Source organism: Apus apus, chromosome 19 (genome assembly GCF_020740795.1).
Source record: "Apus apus isolate bApuApu2 chromosome 19, bApuApu2.pri.cur, whole genome shotgun sequence".
Lineage (NCBI taxonomy): Eukaryota > Metazoa > Chordata > Aves > Apodiformes > Apodidae > Apus > Apus apus.
This window is the reverse complement of record NC_067300.1, coordinates 2,824,855-2,844,073: the sequence shown is the minus strand read 5'-3', so window position 1 is coordinate 2,844,073 and position 19,219 is coordinate 2,824,855. Positions and strand designations below refer to the sequence as shown.

The 19,219-nt window shown below is 53.3% G+C and overlaps 1 protein-coding gene and 1 long non-coding RNA gene across 4 annotated transcripts; one reads left to right on the top strand and one right to left on the bottom strand.

Annotated features, from left to right (window-relative positions):
• The first annotated feature begins 1,119 nt into the window (after positions 1 to 1,119).
• LOC127392647 (uncharacterized) lies at positions 1,120 to 4,307 on the top strand. The gene is made up of 3 exons (XR_007891309.1): positions 1,120 to 1,272; positions 1,606 to 1,710; positions 3,550 to 4,307. It is a non-coding gene; the product is annotated as an uncharacterized LOC127392647 (long non-coding RNA).
• A 1,414-nt stretch (positions 4,308 to 5,721) lies between these two features.
• Positions 5,722 to 15,971, bottom strand: TMEM268 (transmembrane protein 268). Of its 3 annotated transcripts, none has more exons than XM_051636850.1 (8): positions 15,685 to 15,971; positions 13,546 to 13,655; positions 12,467 to 12,574; positions 11,156 to 11,305; positions 9,338 to 9,448; positions 8,008 to 8,088; positions 6,852 to 7,064; positions 5,722 to 6,054 (listed from the first exon to the last, which is right to left on the bottom strand). In XM_051636850.1, exons 1-8 carry the CDS (start codon positions 15,788 to 15,790, stop codon positions 5,875 to 5,877), a joined length of 1,059 nt encoding a protein of 352 aa, XP_051492810.1. In that variant the 5' UTR covers positions 15,791 to 15,971; the 3' UTR covers positions 5,722 to 5,874. The 3 variants fall into 3 exon arrangements, with proteins under 3 accessions (XP_051492810.1, XP_051492811.1, XP_051492813.1); XM_051636851.1 differs by having other exon boundaries at positions 13,546 to 13,712; positions 15,685 to 15,767; XM_051636853.1 differs by lacking the exon at positions 11,156 to 11,305.
• Positions 15,972 to 19,219: the final 3,248 nt, after the last annotated feature.

The window sequence follows — 19,219 nt, the reverse complement described above, 5'->3', positions numbered from 1 at the left end:
AGGTTCTCATGCTGCATTTCACACTTTTCAGCCTGCTGTGTCAGACAAGACTCAAACCTCCTGTCATGGAGACCAGAACAAGACCAAGGGCAGGGTGGTCCTGGTTCCTCTTTATCTCACACACTGATCTCGCACACTCTGCTGCATCAGCCCAGGCTGCTGCCTCGCAGTGCCAGGAGATGCAACACCTGCCCTCCAGCAACCACATCTCTGGCCAGCCTTGTAGAAACCCAAACCCCAGTCTGACCTGCCAGAATCAGTCAGTGCTTGGGGTGGAGGCAGGAATCACATTGTCTTGATCAAAGGACAAAGCAGAAGCTTTCAGAATTCACCTGACCTGGAGATCAAGGGATACATACAAGGTGTATTTACCCATGAGGTGGTGAGACCCTGGCCCAGGTTGCCCAGGGAAGCTGTGGCTGCCCCATCCCTGGCAGTGTTGAAGGGCAGGTTGGATGGGGCTTGGAGCAACCTGGGCTGGTGGGAGGTGTCCCTGCCCATGCAGGGGGGTTGGGACTGGATGATCTTTGAGGTCCCTTCCAACCCAAACCAGTCTGTGATTCTATGATAACTGGCTGCACTGACTCTGAGGACAAAAATCAAGCATTGCTGTGGAGGTGGGATGTGGGAAGGACCCCGGAGACAAAAAAGAAGGCTGCTGCTTATATCTTGCCTGCTAGGGATGTCATCCTTAGCTTCCCCTGTAAACGAGGGGGACATGGTAGAACAGGGTTCCCCCCTGGCTGGGGGAAGGAAGGACATCCTCACCCCCGCAGTGTTCCGACACTGGCAGAAAAGCAGAAGAAATGTCCCTTCCCTGACCCCTGCCCCACACCAGCGAAGTGCAGGCTGCAGACACCCTCACCAGCTCAGACATCCCAACACGAGGTTTCCTTCCCCGCATCCCAAACCCGGCTCCTCCAGCAGCCGCAAAGCAGCGGCAGCAGCTCCTGCAGCCGAGCCACCTTCCCTGCCTGCTCAGCTCAACCACCGGCACCGCTGCCCGCAGCCGATCCCGGGACCTTTCCCTGCTTCCCAGGGGCTGCCAGGACCCCGCTCCCAGCACTGCCCTGCTCGGGAGCCCCGGGCTGAGCCTCCCCGGGCGTTACGGGAGCAACGTCCCCAAGGGGAGGGACGGAAGGAGGAACCAGGCTGTGCAGAAGTCAAAGCACCGCAGAGCCGAGGGCCGGGGGAGGGAGAGGAGGAGACGAGCTGGCCGGGAAGGACGGCTCTGCCGAGCTCCGGAGAAAATGGTTTGAGTAATTATCAACGGTAAGGAAACCTCCGGCTTGAGGCAAGAGAGCTTGGGGCGGGGGGGGAGGTTCTGCTCAGTAAATACTCTGCATGTTTTATGGCCTTGCGGGTAGGGAAAGGCTGAAGCTGGAATGGTTTGAAGCAGAGCCAGGACGCCGGGCACAGCGCCCTTGGAGCCCCTGAAATCCCACCCCCTCTGCTGCTTTTGGCCACAACCCGTCCCGGGTTCAACCCCCTCTCGCAGGAGGGCCCAGCTCACAGAGGGGGTCCCGCTCCGGGCTCGGCGGGGAGGGCTGGTTGGGGTGTTGACATCGCTGCAGCGAGCAGACAGGTCTCTCCTTTCCCCGCCAGCCTGTCGCTACGTGGCCAGGAAGATGAGAGCCTTGTGCCAGCGGGAGCAGCAGGAGCCAGCCCCCCGCCCAGCCCCCTGCCCAGCCCCCCGCAGCCCCCGCCGAAGTAAGTCTGCAGGGATGGGGCCATCCAGACACCTCAGCTGCGGCCGGGCTGGGGATGGAGAGGCCGGGGCTTGCCTGGGCTCACAGCCTGGGGGAACGAGGGGGTGGAACGGGACGACAACCACCTTCCAGTGCTGCCCTGCCCGCGGGTGGGGTGCTCAGGGTTCCCCATCCCTCCCTGCCTGCGCTCCAGTGACCGGAGCCTTCGTAACAGCCCCGTGCTCTAAGGAAGAGCTATTATAACAAGTTGGAAAAGTTTCTTTTCTTGCCAGCTTGGTGCCTTCCCTCGCTGGGTTGTGCCTTTGAATGTCACGGCCTCAGCCCAGCCCCCAGCAAAGAGGACGAGCCACCGCAGCTCCGGGGGAGGACAGACTTGCTCGGGTTTATCCGCAGAAGGAGCAGCTGTGACCTGCTGCAGCATCGCTCCCCCAGAGCAAGTTCTGTTATTTCAGGCACCCTGCTAAGCCGCACTCCAGCTGGCAGAGAGCAATTGCTGTCCTTGCTGCCAACCTGCCCCAGCCCCTTTCCGGCCCCTTTACACAACATAATTCACCGTGACTTTACAGCTCACTCGTGTGATACCCCTGAGAGCGGCTGCTCCTCCACCCCCAGCTCAGTACAGCGAGGACCTTCCCGGCTCCTCATTCCTGCTCCAGCCAACCGGGGCTGCTCACCAGGGAGCTCCTCCACCTCCCGGCCCTGCTGCTCGGCCCCAGCAGCTGACAAAGTGAAATCAAGTTTTGGACAGCAGACAAGGAAAGCTCTGCCCCACCAAGACCAGTTTCACTGGTTCAGCTGAGTCACCCCTGGTTCTTCCTGGGAGAACATGCCCAGAGCTGCACCCAGCCCAGAAGCACATTCCTGGGCAGCCTCCACCACGGGCAGGTTGTACCTCCTGGTGTCCTACCTCTGCCAGGAGCTCGGAGCTGTCACCAGAGACTCAGAGGGAAGGGGCAGGGCTGAGCCATTCTCCTCCTGCTGCTCCCACGGGCTGCAGGCAAAGGGAGGAAAGGGAACTGCATAGCAAGGGCATCCTGGAAAACAACCCACATTCACCCCTTTCCCCTAAAATAACAGCTAGAACCTTAACGAGGGAACCAGGTGTGGGAAAGGGGATGTCTCCCTTCACTAATGGCCTAATTAAATGCCCAAGAAGGAAAATTACTCATCTGGCCTGTGATGGGAGCCAGGACTTTGCAGAGGCCCCAGATGGGAGGATCCAGGCAGGCACTTGGGTGTATTAGTGAGAGGAGTCAAACTCCTCCCTTCAGCAAAGAAGTCGAGCTCCTCTCTGCAGTTAATTGCCGAGGTGTTAATTGCACTCAGGGGAGCTGCTCAGCTGGCACTAGCAGGAGGCCTGGCCTCACAGATTGGGAACTCTGCCCCCCCCAGCTTTGTGGGTTTGGGGGCTGCAGGGGCCTGTGAGAGGCCATGGAGGGGACTGTGGGGGGCTCTTCACCACGGAGCAGTGAGCTCTGCAGCACCCCAGGGAGACCCAGCCCAGGGCAAGGCACCAAAGGCACCAGGAGCATGCAGTTCAGCAGTGGACAGACCTGGCTGGGAAACGGGGATGTTCTGGAGGCACCAGCCCTGTCCAGGTGACAGTGTGGGAACTGGGGAGCTTTATCCCTTCCTTGCAGCAGGGTGGGATCTCCTGGAGAGCTGTGTCCTCAGCCTGGCCCGACTCCCTCACACTGACCTGATCCTGCTTACGGTTCCTACGAGGAGGATTTCTGAGCAGCCAGCCAGTTCACACCCCAGCCTTGTCCCATCAGCAATAACCTTTCCCTGTGGCTAATCCTGAATCTCCCTCTTCTCTCCAATGCTTGTGCATTTGCAGATGTAAAGGCAGAGGTATCAGCAGCCCCTCAAGCACAAGCCTCGCTTCCCAGGAACCGTGATCCCACCCAAGACCAGCCCTGCAGATCCTGAGGGTAAAAGCCCTTGTGGTCCTCCCCTGAAGGCCATGAGCTTTCTCCCCACCAGTTTCTCCAGGGTATCGTTTTGCTGGGAATCCTGCAGCCCAGGGATTGGAAAGTAGCAGCAAATCCCTCTTGTATCTGCTCTCAACACAGACACACAACAATATAAAACATCTCATCAGTCTCTCGTTACCAGAATTTTCTAGCTGGCAGGAAAACAAAAGGATTGCTTATGTGTCTCAGATGCTCCTGGCAACCTTGGGCCATGGAGCACCAGGGGATGAGATGAGCCATTACATCCTAGCAGTAAATTGGATTTTTTTATACTGTGAAACCAAATTGTGCCCCCAGTGATCCTGCTAAAGGTTCAGACAATTTCTATGCAGGTAAAAGCGGCTCCTGAGCTTGAGTAAAGAGCCTTAGAGCTGAGGTCTGTGGAAATCCCACCATGTTTTGTAAAAGCCCCTTTGCTGGTGAGCCTGTCCTGACCGGTTGGCCAGCAAGCCCTGAGCAGAGGGCTGCAGGGGCCACAGCCAGCCCCCCCTCCAGCAAACCCCACACTGTCACAGAGCAATGACAGCAGAGTCACAAACCCCGCACACACGGGGAGGAACCTGCCCGACCCCTTCCTGTGACAGCCCAAGCTGAACCAGAAATAAAACATGGATGAAAAGAGGCTGGTTGGGAGCCTGGTGGTGTTTCTTCTGGAAGGGGTTTGCTGTCATCCCACTGTTTGAACAGACTTTGGATCATACATTGGCAGCACTGGGGCTCACTGCTGAGCAGCCTTGCTGCTCAGGGAGGAAGAGATGGACCCTGTCTCATCCATGCCATGATTCAAACAACAGGAGAGAGGGCAGAGACATCACACAGCCCTGGGCAGAGCTGGATGTCAGCTCTGGGGCTCAGCCTCTTGCTGCACCTTGAGCAATGGTTTGGCCTTTGATATCAAGCTCTCCTGGTGCAATATTGCGTGAGGGGGAGGTGCTCAGTGGTGGGATGGGATGTACATAGTTGAGAGATGTGCACAAAGTAGTGACCTTCATTTTGAAACCTGCTGGGTTTGTGCAGGGCAGGTGTCCTGTGTTGAGCTTTGTTCAGGTGAGAGAGACACAAGCCCTGGGGGAGAGAGGGGCGGGGAGGCAGAGAACAGACCCCAGTCTCCCATGCACACTCAGCCACCAACCTTAGGGCTCTTCAATTCTGACCATTGTCACTTCCTAGGGCAGCTGTCACCACCAAACTGTGTGGTCAGGTGCATGCAGTCACCTTCATGGAGACAGACACCTGGATCTGGGGACAGAGGAGGACACCAGCAGTTCCTGAGCCATGCAGCAGCTCACCACTCATGGGCACCACCTGAGCACACAACCTCTTGTAGGCTCACAGCATCTCCCATTCCCTCATGGACTCCAAGCAAAATGCTGAAGTCTTCTGCTCACCACTGGCTCCTCTCACAAACTGTGTGCAAATGCAGTGGGGGGAAAGAAGGAAAGGAAACATAAGGGAGATTCCAAAAATGGAGCAGAAAGTGGAGTCTGAAAAGAGCTGTGCTCCAGGATGCCCTGCCCAGTGCCCTCTTTAAGGCTTAGTCCTGTGGCCCATCAAGATGCCCATCACCATCCCCCCAGGAGAGGCAGCAGAAGCAGCAGGTACTGAGCACCATCCAGAGCTGGTTCTCAAAAGTGGGGAGTTTGCCAAGTCACCAGCTGAGACGTGTCCATGTCTGTCACAGGACAAAGGTCCCTATCACCAGCACCCACGTGACACAGACACAATCCAAAGCAGACATCCCATTTGCATCACTGCTATCACAGATTTTCCCTGTCTTCCTCCTGGTAAAAAACCCCATCTGGATCTGGGGTCTTCCCATTTCCTAGACTTCCTCCTAGTAAAAAAGGTTCATCTGGAAAGCCTGGGGCTGGGACCTGCAGGGATTGCCCACAGCTCACTGGGGTCTGCAGGTAAGAGAAGTGGGAAATTTTCCCTGGGAGTTCCAGGCTGCCCCTGGGTTGTTGCTGACCCCCAGAGCTGCTCCTCCACACCAAGCTGGTGTGAGGCAGAAGGTCTCAAAGGCAAGCAGCCTCCTGGTGAGTGTCTTGCATGTTTTATTAAGAGTCCCATTTCCACTTGTTCATCCAAGTAAGTCCAGGATGGGTGCTTACAGCTCTCCCCTCTGCCCCACTCCTTCACACCGCTGTCCTTGGAGAGCTTTTATTTCAGTGTTTTCCAGCCCCCTTTGGTCACCTGCCCGTGAACCAGCTCTGGTGCATGTTGAGCATGGTGGTCTTGATGAACTGGCAGAGACAGGGGACACTGGTGTGCTCCAGGTGTCCCCCTGCCACTGCCCGGGGGAGCTGGCCGGTCACCAGGAGCCGGATGTAGCATCCACTGAAGATCACCAGGAGCTGCTGGGCCATCACCTGGAACGAGCACAAGAGGTGTCAGAACAGGACATCTACCTGCAGGAAGGGTGGATGATGCATGAAAAACCATTTGCTCCCTCGTTCAAGGACTGTCCTTGTCTGAAAGAAACAGGACGGGAGCCAATGGCATATGTAACTGTCCCAGATCCCCTTCTGGTCAGCAGTGCTGGCACACTGTCCCCAAAGGGGAGTGACATGAAATGACCACTGAGTGGTGGGTGAGCCAGGACGCTTGAGGACCTGTCTGCTCTGTCACCTCCTCCTGGTGCTTGTTTTTGCCTGTAGACAGCCAGAGAGCTTCAATCTGTGCAGGGATGTCACCTGCACTGAATTTGCTTGGTAACAGCGAGCAGAAAACCATAAACTGAATCAAAACCAACCCTTCTGAAGCTTCTTGCTGAGCAGGAATGAGGACACATTTGTTGCTCAGCATGGCACGAGTCTCTGAAGGCATGTTCCATGGAAGAGACAAAGGCTGGGCATGGCCATGCCTGGACAGAGGTGCTGGATCCCTGCATGGACCCTGGGAGAAGATGTATTCCAAACAGGGACCCAAGGCCACCAGCAAGGAAGATCCTAATTCCTCAAGGGTTAAGCACTAGTTGCTCAGTGAGCATTAACTGCTCAGCAGTGTCAGGGCTGAAGAAGGGCTGTGTGGACCTCCAGGCTTCCAGGTCATCCTAGTGAAAAAGATGTCCCCACGGCTGGGGGATGCTGGGACAAGTTTTGGAGTCAGGGTGCCTGGGGAGGTGATTTGGCACCTCTGTCCATCAGGGAGGGTTATTGCTCATTACCTCTGGTGGGCCCTCAGGAACAAGGTGGAGCAGCTCGTTGCATGTCACAGGCTCTTTCTTTAGCTTCACTGCACTGGACAGAAGAGGGGACTCTTCACACGAAGCCTGGTCCTCCTCCATCCCCTGCTTCTGCTCTGTCTCTGTCCCTGGGTCAGGCAGAACCACCACCTCCATAACCACACCGAGGTGGCCCAGGCTGTGCCACAAGCCCGACTGCAAAAGAAAGAGATTCCAGGGATCCCGAGGACAGCCTTTAAAGGGTATGATTTCATCCTACATGGTTTTTTTACTCCTGGGAGTTACCATCCCAAGGGTACAAACCAGCATTGGCCAAGAGCTGTGCCCAGCACTGGGAGCTGAGGGTCTTCATCCCACAGGCTGGTGGCAGTGACTGCTCCCAGCACCGTGTCACACCTGGCATGGAGAACCTTATCTTTCAAAACTAGGTGAGTTCTACCCGCCAATATGAGCTGGTGTGTTACTGTCCACCCCTCATCTGCATCTGACAGCTCATGCAGGGAGATGAGCAGCCTTCTGATGTTGGGGGGGTTGTACCCCCTCACCTCTCATCCCATGACCATGGGCAGCAGGGGCAGCTCAGGGCAGGACCTTGCAGGGTGTGTGTATTTATACACCCACAGAGAGGAAAACATTTTCTGAAGGCCAAGAGGACAACCTTGGCACACTGCTAACCCAGGACACTGCTTACTCACTCCTCAGGCTAGCCCATTTATTCCAGGAGGACAGCTCAAGGTATCAGCTATTTCAGGTTGTGACACGTGCTTTCAAAATTTGCCCTTGATTTTTTTATGACCTTCCTTTATTAGAGCTGAACAATTAATCATCCAGTCATGCACGTACCACAGGACCTAAACAAATTCCCTCTGGACTGGGCACCAACAGGTGCAATTTACCCACCTCCCAGTCTGTCCAGCTCACAGTTCTCAGCAGGGGATGCCCAGGAGGAACCTCAAACACTCAGTTCTCCTTTGTCCACCTCCATCCCACCAAAGCCAGGTGCAGTGAGGGAGCTGCACGTGCCACCATGGGAGATGGGTCTGCATCTGCTGTCCCTGCACCTGCTGTTCCTGCATCTGCTGCCCCTGCTCCTGCTGCCCCTGCTGCCCCTGCTCCTGCTGCCCCTGCTGTCCCTTACCTCCCGTGTCCCCTGCAGGGCGGTGATGTGGGCTGACAAGGACTGGAGGCAGCGCTCAGGGCTGAAGTGCACGAACCACAGCTGGGATGGGCAGGGTTAAGGAAAGGTTCTTCCCATGCTTCCCCCTCCACAGCCCTCTCCTTCCCTGTGGATCATGGTCTGGAGCTGGCAGAAAGCAGAGCGAAGGCAGCCGGTGCCCACGGGAGGCTCGGGACACAGTCAGGAACCAATTAACACATTGCAGGGCTAATTTAAAGCCAACAGGAGCAAAGACAAAATCTCAAGCTAATGGGAAAGAGAAAAGGGGTGGCAGGGAAGGGGGACATTGCCCTAGAAGGCAGCCAGTCCTCACACACCTCCTCCAGCCAGGAAAACCCAGGGCCACTGATAACATCTCAGTGGCCTTACATCTAAATAAACTGGTGGGTCACATTGACTGACTTAGCTCCCCTAAACCCCTTCCTGCTTTCCTTCCATTGTTTTTAGGGATTCATCCCATCTATTTTTTAGAAAATAGACTGGATGTGGTGCTTGTCTGAGGGACTGAGGCACAAAGAGCCTACCAGCAGCATGGTGTTGGGGACGAATCCTGCCAGCCCTGGGAGCAGCAGCCCTCCAGAAAGCAGGCAAAGATCTGCCCTTGTGTGTCTACTCAAGCTGCCATCATCAAGGGGACTCAGGAGCAGCCTAGAAGATAGAGGGTTAAAACTGACCTGACACTGGAGCAGACAGAGGAAGAATAAATCCTTGGGTTATTTTCTCCTCTCGGGCAATTCTGGGACATGTAGGTGAAGCTGGACTGAACAAACTGAACAAATGTGTAATTCAGGTTCTTAAGTGTTTCCTCCTCTCTCTGCATGACTTTACCCCACCAGCCCTCCTGCAGCATGCCCTGTCCCTTTCTCCAGCCTGTTTCAGTCCAGACAAGGCTTCTCTGAAAAGCAGCAAATGAGCCCAGGGATGAGGACTCTGGTTTTCTCCATGCTACTTTGCTTTGTTTTCCTGCCACAGGCACGTTCCCATCACCCTGCTCATCATAGGAATCATCAGTGGCATTGGAGTATAATACACTTCCAGGAATAATTATCTGCCCAAAGGACTAACCCCACTTTTATCTTTTAGACCCAATATTTCCAGTTGCCTTTGGGCGTATCTGACTCCCCAGTTACAGAAGGAAAAATTACCCAATCCCTCATGCCATCCAATAGGAGAACAAACACATTCTGGGAATCCCACCCTTTGGAAATCCTGATGGAGGACAAGATTAATAAATGCCTCCACATCATCAGCTACCCAGGAAAGACAGGAATGATTCCCTACAGGAGGATACTTGCAGGATATTGTGTGGCCCATCCAGGACATCTGTAATCCCCAGGATTAAACTGTGTTGGATAAAGATTTCGTTGACTGCTGCCAGCCTCACATCAGTATTCGTGTTTATCTGTTAAAGAAGGCAAGAAAAATTAACATGCTTGACAGGAAAAGTTGGGCCAGCTGGATAATCCCAAATGCCACGTTTCTAAAAGGAAAAGAGTGACAAGAGCAGCCTGCAGTCAGGGTAGGACTGTCACCAGCCACCAGGGTCAGCCAAGCCAGCACTAGCAGATGTCTGTGTAGACAGAAATCACACTGAGGATTATTCCTCTCACAGAGGAGATGCCCAAGGTGGAACTGACATCCAGTATCACCTTCTCTCTTCCAACCCCCAGCACCCCCGAGTCAGGGACTCCTCTCCTGAACCTCTGTGCACCCACACATAGGCCAGGTTTCCCCTTGGAAGAATCCCTGCAGAGCTGTCATCAGAGGCTTGCTCCAAAGTCCATTCAAATCAGTGCAAAGACCCCTCTGGGTTTTGAATTGAGCCTTTCCAATGTTACTCTGCAGATCATTCCTTAGAAATCTCCTTACTGGTGTGATTCCTACACATAAAACCTGGCAACAGCCAAGCAGTGGGTGCTGCAGGCTGGTTGCTCCTCGTGCCACCATCTTCTCCCTGGTTCCCTCTACTGCCCAGTCCAGTTTTATAACTTTATTGCAACTTCCATGGGTTAGGAGCTGCCTTTTTCTTCTGTACCTGTTGTGAGGCAGGTGTGGTGGGGCCTGGACCATGACTCCTGAGCCTTGCAGTGACACAAGTAAAAGGTGCTATTCATGGCAACAGGCAGACAAGACCAAAAGGACCATTGCCAGAAGCTGGGCAGGAGCCAGCTCTGCTGCTGAGCCCTGTGGCTTCCCACCAGGGCTGCTTTCTCTCCAGTGACAGCAGGTCACCCAAGCCCACCAAGCTCCAGCACCTACATTTTCAGCATGACAACACATAACCTGGCTGTATCACACCCCTTGCCTGAGCCTGAGCTCTGAGTGACATAAAAATCATAGAATGGTTTGGGTTAGAAGGGACCTTAAAGATCATCCAGTCCCAACCCCCCTGCATGGGCAGGGACACCTCCCACCAGCCCAGGCTGCTCCAAGCCCCATCCAACCTGCCCTTCAACACTGCCAGGGATGGGGCAGCCACAGCTTCCCTGGGCAGCCTGGGCCAGGGTCTCACCACCCTCACAGCAAAGAATTTCTTCTTAATGTCTCACTTAAATTTCCCCTCATCCAGTTCTAATCCATTCCCCCTCATCCCCTCCCTCCCTGCCCTTGTCCCAAGCCCCTCCCCAGCTTTCCTGGAGCCCCTTCAGGCACTGGAAGCTGCTCTCAGGTCTCCCTGGAGCCTTCTCTTCTCCAGGCTGAACACCCCAACTCTCCCAGCCTGGCTCCAGAGCAGAGCTGCTCCAGCCCTTGGATCACCTTCATGGCCGCTGGACTCTCTCCAGGAGCTCCACATCCTTATGTTTAGGGCTCCAGAAGTGGACACAGTTCTCCAGGTGGGGTCTCACAAGAGCTGAGTAAAGGAGGAGAATCCCCTCCCTGACCTGCTGCCCACGCTGCTGGGGACACAGCCCAGGAGAGGGTTGGTTTCTGGGCTCCAGCACACGGTGCCAGCTCACGTTGAGCTTCTCACCCACCATCACCCCCAAGTCTTTCCTTCCTCCCTGGATAATTCTGTGCATCTGCATCTAGGAGAGGAGCTGGGCCCCAGCACCTTGGTGGGAGGGAGCCCTGCTCCCTGCACACCCATACACACCCAGCCTCCTCTTACCCTCCTCTGGTGACAATCTATAACCAGCAGCACAACTATGGTGACAGCTGCTGCAGCCAGGGTCACCAGCAGGATGGCCTCCCAGTAGCTTCCAAAGGACCACAGCTGGATTGTGGAGTAAATGTTTGTCCAGAGACACACGTAGAAAACCTGTAAAAACCCAGAGAGGTGATGGTAACTAGGAAAGTGAGAAGAGTCAAGGGAAGAATAAAACTTCCCATCCCTTCTCCCTGGGTAATACCTTCCCATTAATTCAGTCACATGAGATTTTCAGAGGGTGAGAAAGGACAGATATTCTTTCCAATAATAAATAGAAGGAAGAAAGGACTAGCAGGCCTGAGTGAGCCCAAGTTGATTATAAAAAATCACCAGTCATCAAAGACAGAGAGGGAATTATTAATGATGATTCATATCTAGGAAGGATTTCAACTGAGTTATTCCATTTAGATAAGAAACACACTCATTGGGGCATATTGATAATATTTCTAACAGTCCCTTGACTTAGAAAGCTCGATGTCAAAGCCCTCCAGGTGGTGCAGAGACCACTCAATTACAATAAACCTCAAATCCTGGACACTGACACTGGGCTCAAGGACTGTGCTAAGGACTGACAATCTTGGCCTTTGCATAAAGCCAGGCAGAACTGGAATCATTTGAGCTTTGTTTCAGACAGCAGGAATTTGGGCAGGAGGATGCCTAGGAGCAAATATGACACGTACAGAACAGTGTGTCACAGCATCTTCTCACAGTGATATAGCTCCAAACCCCTCAAAACGCTGAGCACCAGTTCCTACAATGTTAGGGAAAGGAGGAGCAGACATGGATCGTGGCTATCCAAAAAAAATGAATGTAATTAAAAGGAAGGAGTCAGATTTTATCAGCCTCTCAGCATGCTCAAAGTATCAGCCTTGCAGTAGATGCTAATGGTTGGGGTCTCTGGAGGAGGTTGTCCCACCAGAATAAGACACAACAAGATTAGACAATCACCTCAGCAGCCAGGGTTGACTGGTCTGTTGTCTAAATTAGCATCAGCACCAGAATATCTACAGATATAAAGTAATGCCCCAGCATATGTGGACAGCCACTTTGGTGACCACCAGCAAGGGCTAGAAGGTTCCTTGCCTTCCATCTACAGAAATTCTGTGGACTGAGGTTTCCAAAGAAGCCCACCAGGATGTGTGAAAACCAGTATCTCCTCCCCACTCAAACCTCTCTCCCTCCCTGGCCACATAAACCCCAGGTGTAGGTCTTGATGCACCTCAGCAAGTGCATGTCCATGGCAATCCTGCAGAAGACCCCCCCTGTCCTTACCACAGCAATGACTATCTGGAAAGCCCTGGAGTTGTAGAACAGGTACCGTCTCACTTCAGGCTTCAGCACAGCATCCTGGATCAACCTTCTCCACTGATCCGTTGCCACCTGCTCAGGGAGCAAACAGCAAATTAGGGCCACCCCTCCAGTTTTGGGCTCCTGGCCCCATCAGAACTACCCTGCACAGTCATGGTGAGGTCAGGCTGGAACTGCAACTGCAACCTGTGTCCCAGAGCACCTTCCTGCAGAGCACACCTCCAGCCTCCTCCATGCAGCAACCACAGCCCAAAATCTGGAGTTACATCTCAAGATGTGCTATGAATACAAACACTAACTGGAAACTGCCAGACCCTCAGAAATTCAGTAGTTACTTCGTTGCCTACACGTAGCTTTAGAAAATAAGGTATTAGAAGCTAATTCCTTAAAATATGTGTTTACCCTCCAGATATTTCGTAAAGATGGATCCAATGTGCTTATATCGGATAGAAATGTTTAAAATATTCTATGCGCCAGGTTGTCAGTGGTTATCTAGAAATTCTTTGCTGTGAGGGTGGTGAGACCCTGGCCCAGGTTGCCCAGGGAAGCTGTGGCTGCCCCATCCCTGGCAGTGTTGAAGGGCAGGTTGGATGGGGCTTGGAGCAGCCTGGGCTGGTGGGAGGTGTCCCTGCCCATGCAGGGGGTGGGACTGGATGATCTTGAAGGTCCCTTCAACCCAAACCATTCTGTGATCTCTATGATTCTATGATCTCCCTGGAAAGTGCAGGGAAAGTCACAAGAGGAAACCACCTTTTTATGACAAAGGACAAGACAAAACAGATTGTCCCAGAGATGCTCCATCCCATCAGAGTGACTTCCAAGCAATTCACTTGAACCTGTGTTGAATGGGTTTCCTCATGGAGGTTTAAGATCACTACAGCTGAATTGCAGCCCATGGGGAAGAGACTGAAGATGAACTTAAAACAAGTTATTCTCAAAGCCAAAAAAGCAAAGCTGTCTGTGATGTGGGTGCAAAGGCTGCTGATCCAGCCAGCATGGACTCCTGCAGGCTCTCCAGGGGATATAAGGCAGGATAAGCTTACCTGAACCCCAAGGGACTTCAGTTTCTCTGCACAAAATTCCATGTCAAAGGAAGTGGCTGAGCAGTTGTTGTCCATGCTGAGCACCATGAGCACCTGGCCATTGAGGGGGTCTGCAAGAGCCCAGAGAAGTCATGAGCACAGCTCTGGCATGGGTTTCTTTCCAGTACCTACAGAGCACATGACAAAGTGGTGGCTGAGGAGCACAGACAATGCTGACATGTTTTAAATGGATCCACAGTCACCCCTTGGATGCTTCTCAGAACATCACAAGGAGCTCTGGAAGCAGCCTGATGTCCCCTGGAAGGAAACAACCCACAAAGGAGGAGAACACCCCAAACACATTCCAGCCGTGGGCAGTCAGAGGTAACATGATGCTCCTACCTTCAGCAGGATCCTGTCTTGCCTCACTGATCCCCAGTGGAAAGGGCAATGGGCTCCAGCTGCTGGGTGGAGCACAGGCTGCCTCTCCAGAGACACCTCATTGCCTGCCCACCTCACCCACCACAAAAAGAGCTTGAGCAATCCAAAGTGCTTCCCAATGATCACTTTCCCTGGGACATGGCAGGGCTTCCCTGGAGCATGAGCTCCATAGGTCCTCCAGCATCCAGGTCCCCACTCCAGCAGTTCTGCAGGGCAGCACAGCTCGAGGCTCTCAGCTCCCCAGTTCCAGCTCGGGCTAGGATCAGAGATGCAATCCAGACATCCAAGTTGCAGTTAGGAGGTGTGAGGACAGCCTGTCCTAGATTTGAGGAGCAGGCTGCTCAGAGCTGAGGCAGAGCAGCCTCGGTGCAGCACAGGAGAGCTGTGATCTCCAGGCATCTCATCTGGCATTCATCTAGAGTTTACACAAGCTCTGCTACGTCAAGAGGAAGAGATGGTGTCTAAGGAAGTGGCATGTTCAGATGAGATCCTGTTTCACTCCAACGTTTCACCCAGCTTTCCTTCCTCATTGCAGATCTGGGGCTAGCCAGGTGGCCCCTGGGGCTGTTCCTCCTGACATGGCCACTTAATGCTCTCCCTGCACTCACCTTCCCCTTCTCTCCCACTGAGGTCCTCCATCCTCATCACCTCTTGGCTGCTCAGGAAGAGGAGGTTCAAGTGAAAGGAGGCGATTAGATTGCAACAGGATGTGACTGCATTGAGTCAAAAAGGGAAGAGCAGACACATCTGAAAGCCCCAGGGTAACAAGGTCCTGCTTGTTTGCTGAGGCAGTGAGCGTTAACACTTGAAGAGGGGAGATTTAGACATCAGGAGGAAATTCTTCCCTGGGAGGGTGGGGAGACCCTGGCCCAGGTTGCCCAGGGAAGCTGTGGCTGCCCCATCCCTGGCAGTGTTGAAGGGCAGGTTGGATGGGGCTTGGAGCAACCTGGGCTGGTGGGAGGTGTCCCTGCCCATGCAGGGGGGTTGGATCTAGATGATCTTTAAGATCCCTTCCAACCCAATCCATTCTATGCTTCTCTGATTACACAAGAAAAAAACCCAAACAGCCTCAGCCTGCTGCTTGTCTCTCCTGTTCTACATGGTTTTGGTCAAGCTGCTCAGCACAAAGTCTAGCAAGTTGGATGCCAAGCTAAGGTACCTGAGGGGCTCAGCCCCTTGAGCCCTGATGGAGTGGTTGAGAGCTGCTTCAGCCCTGCAAAAACTGAGCACTCAGGAGGTTCCATTAACTGAGAAAGCAAAAAGGGTGCCCTGCTGAATGGTGCATGGAAGCCTGGGTGGACACAACCACCCACTGCACTGCCTGGTTGGTGTCTGCACAGCACCTCAGGTGGCTTCTCAACTAGTGCTGCAGAGACAGAGCAAATTGTTAATGGGGAAGGTAACAAGGAAAGCACAGGTCAAGGCTCCCAAATAGTACTTTTGAAGGCCAAGAGAAGAGGATTTTCAGGGTCCTAGTTTTCAATAGCTGAATGTTCATTCATCCCTATATATCAGGCTTTCCAAAAAAGTCAAAAGTGTCTCCATGTCCTCCCCAAAATGCTGAAACATCAATAATGTTTTGCTTTTGCACATGAGATGCTGCTAAGGAGCATCTGTGAAAAATCTGTCTTCTGTTATTTTAAGGGCACTGTACTGAGTGCTGCCTCTCTCCTTATCATCACCAACTTTCTCCTTATCATCACCAAGTTGCTCGTTTACCTTTCACCCACTGCAGGGATCCTTCCTTTAAATCATTCTTGCAGTAGAGGATGGAGGGGAATGATCCATTTTTCTCAGTTTCATCATCTTGGCTTTTATGGGCCATGCTGAAGGTGCCTCTCCTCGTGGGACTCTATGTTGGACTGTCAGAAATCCAACACTTTGAGTGTCCACTTTGCCTTCCACTGCTGAGGAACACTTGCTTTCCTCCTTGGGGACCAGGTTGAGAAATCCTCACTCAGGCTCCCACTGGCAGCTTCCTTGAGGACCTGCTTTCCATGAGCAAGGAGGTATTTTCTAGCCCTGAAAAGAGGAAAATAAAAGCTGAAATCTTGCAGAGACAACAGATGGAGGGTAAGAGCACAGACCACTGGGGCACACTCTGCTCTTTGGACCCCACTCCCTGTGGGTGTTATCACCAGGTGGGTGTCAGCCAGCCTCAGCTGCAGTCCTCACAGGCTCACCTCCTGCTGCAACTACTGTTTTTTTCCTAAATAGGTGGAAAAGTTACCCTTAAATATTCCTTAAATTATCCAGACAGCCTTAAATATTCACAGTTTGCCAACAGTTTCTCAAGGAATGGGCAGGATTCCTCCTGGTGAAACCAACAGGATCTTCCAGCAGGCAGCTCCAGAAGAAAGAGGAGTGGGTGTAAATGCTCCCCTGGAAGGGACGATCCCACTCCCCCTCAGCAGACAATCCCCCACCACACAAAGGAAGCAGGGCAGAGAGGGAAGGAAAATGCATCCACTGAAGGCAGGAGGGAAGCCCTGCAGGGCTCTGCTCTCCTCTCTGCTCTGCCCGTGGGTGGTGCCAGAAGCTGGTGGAGCAGATCCCAGTGTCCACAGGTTTTCCAGGCAAAAGCTGCTGACGTAGGTCTCCAACCTATTGCCAGGACTTGTGGGTGGTTGTTAAATGAATGCTTGTAAGACTCTGAAGTTGGCTTTGCAATTATCTTCCACTCCCATGGCTCTGCTGCAGCCAGGCTGCCTCTCCAGAGCTCTCATCTACTGTGGAACCTCTGGCTGGTTTCACTTTTGCACCAGGAGGTTGTGAGGGTCCCTCACAAGGCTCATCCCTGCTCCTTCCAAAGAGGGTTGTTTCCTTTTTAACTGATGGTTGCTGCTGCAGCTACCCCATTGCACAAAGCCAGGATTGTCACCAGCTGAAGGGCTGTCAGAGAGGAAAATGAGGCAAGAGAAACAACACAGAAGGTTCTTCTGCTTGTAGAAAAAAAGAAAACAACTGCAGAGGGCTGGAATCTGACACCTAAGGGAAGTGGACCATGGTACGTGGTGCAGAAGAAGTGTGTGTGGTCTAGGTGAAGATGTCCCTGCCCATGGTAGAAGTGTTGCACAACTTTAAAGTTCCCTTCCAACCCAAACTGCTCCGTGATCCTGTGTGTGTGCACCAGGAGGGACATGGGGGAGGGGGGGGGGGTTGTTCTTCCTGGGCCATTCCCTTGGGGAGCAGGGGCAGGCAGGTGCTACAGAGCATGGATCCCAGCACCGAAAGGGGGATCCAAACAGGGAATTTTCACACTGCTTTCCCCCTCAGTCCTTTCAGGGTAACCTCGAGCAGAAGGGAAAGTGAAAGTGAAAAACAAGACAGAAAAGCCCGCACGGAGCAGCAGAAAAGCCGAGTGAAAAAACCAGAGGAAACAAAAAGAAGAGCAAATTAAAACCTACCACCCTGTCATTGTTACTGTCACATTAAGCAGAGATTAATCAAGATTCTCTGGCTTATATATTGAGCATTTTGAGTCCCTGGAGGGCAGCCTCCAGGAGATGACAGCAAAGGCTGCAGCAGGGCCAGGACAGCTCAGACTTCCCCAGCTGGAATGAGTTCCTCAGCAAAAGCAGTTTTGCTTTTACCTCCTCGTGCAGCAAAGGCTCCCTTGGGTCTGTTGACTGCCTGCTTTTGGAGATGGGTCCCCCAAAATCCTCCTCTGCCTCCCTCTGTGCTAATGCAAGGGGCACCATCTCCTCCCCTGCACTCCCCAGGATCCGTGTCCCTTTCTTTATTATTCTTTACGCAGTACCAACATTCCTCTGACAACTTTGCCTCCTTCAGGCTGCAGACCCTCTTTTTAGGACATCTCCAAGCCATTGCTGAACAGGAGGGAACATTCAGTAAGAGCTTCTGCTTCACACCCAGCAAGCAGGCAGATACTCACCTGGTCCTGCTCCCCTGCAGCTCCCGGGGAGCCAGCTCAGCTCCCTCCTCTTCCTTCCCCCTGTCCTGTATCTGCCATGGTCCTGATCAGCACTGCCCGGGCACCACGCTGTCTCCCACCAAGAGGGGAGGTCTCTGGTTCCCCAGCCCCAACCTATGCCAAGGAATGCTGCTCTCCTCCCAGTGACCATGGACTACCCAGACACGACTCACCCAAGGCAACAATCCCGCACCCCCGCGCTCCTCGTTCCCCAGAGCCGCAAGCACCGACTTGCAAAATCTCCCTCCTGCATGTGACTTTTCCCCTAGTCTGGTTTCAGAACCCTGCTTTTAACCCTCTAGAGTTCCTCAAAGGTGCTTCCCCAACCAAGGCAGAGCCCTGGAAGGAGATCCCACTGCAGGAGTTATCCTTACCTTTTGCAGGGTGGGGGTCCAGAACTGGAGCTGGACCCTGAAGGCCATGCAGGGCTGCAGAGGGCACAGACAGAAGGCCCTTCTCCTCCTCCTCCTCCTCCTTAATCAGCCAGGCAGGACTCACAGAGTACACATCCCAAAGTTGTGTCAGATTCGTCGCCGTGAACACAGCAGGTAAAGCAAAGCACTGACTGCAGGGCTGGAGAAACCAGAAGAGGTGACTGGAAACCTGAAGGCTGAGCACGGGTCACTGCCCAGTCAGCAAAAGGTCACGTTAAAGCACCTAGAAACAAGGATAAGGCACAGGGTGGGAATCATCACGCTCCTCAGAACAGGAGGCTGTGCTGACAGGGAGGGTGGGTGCCAGTTTCCTCTCCAGCTGCTGTACTCCCAAGAAAAGCAGTAGGATCACGGTCAGAAAGATCCTCCAGAGCAGCTTGACATGCTGGAGAAGTAATTCACTCCCATGCAAAGGGGTAATGCTGAGAGAGCAGAGGAGAGAAGCCTCATTATCCTGGGAGTTGTGGTTTCCCAGCTCACCAAAAACTGGAGGATCCACGGAGGCCGGGAGCAGAGCGAGGCAAGTCTCTTCAGGACTGTTTGCCTTAGTTTAAGAAAGAAATAAGGTTTTACTGCCGTGCCTGACCACACTTCCTGGAGAAAACACTGTTCTTCTCTTGGAGGATGAATTTCTGCAACCCTGCCTGCTCCAGACATTGCTGAGCAATGTGTTCACTGCATCACGTGGCTGCAAGGGGAACAGAACTGACTCCAAACCCACACGGGATCTTGTTACACTGGGAACTGGCAACTCACCCAGGAACATGGGCCAGGTATTGAGAGAAACCTGAGAAATCTTCTGGCTGTTGTCACTAGCTCCAAGCCCAGCTCAAATCCCCACCCAAGACAGGGCCCTGGAAAGCTTTAGGTTCTTTTCCAAATGCAC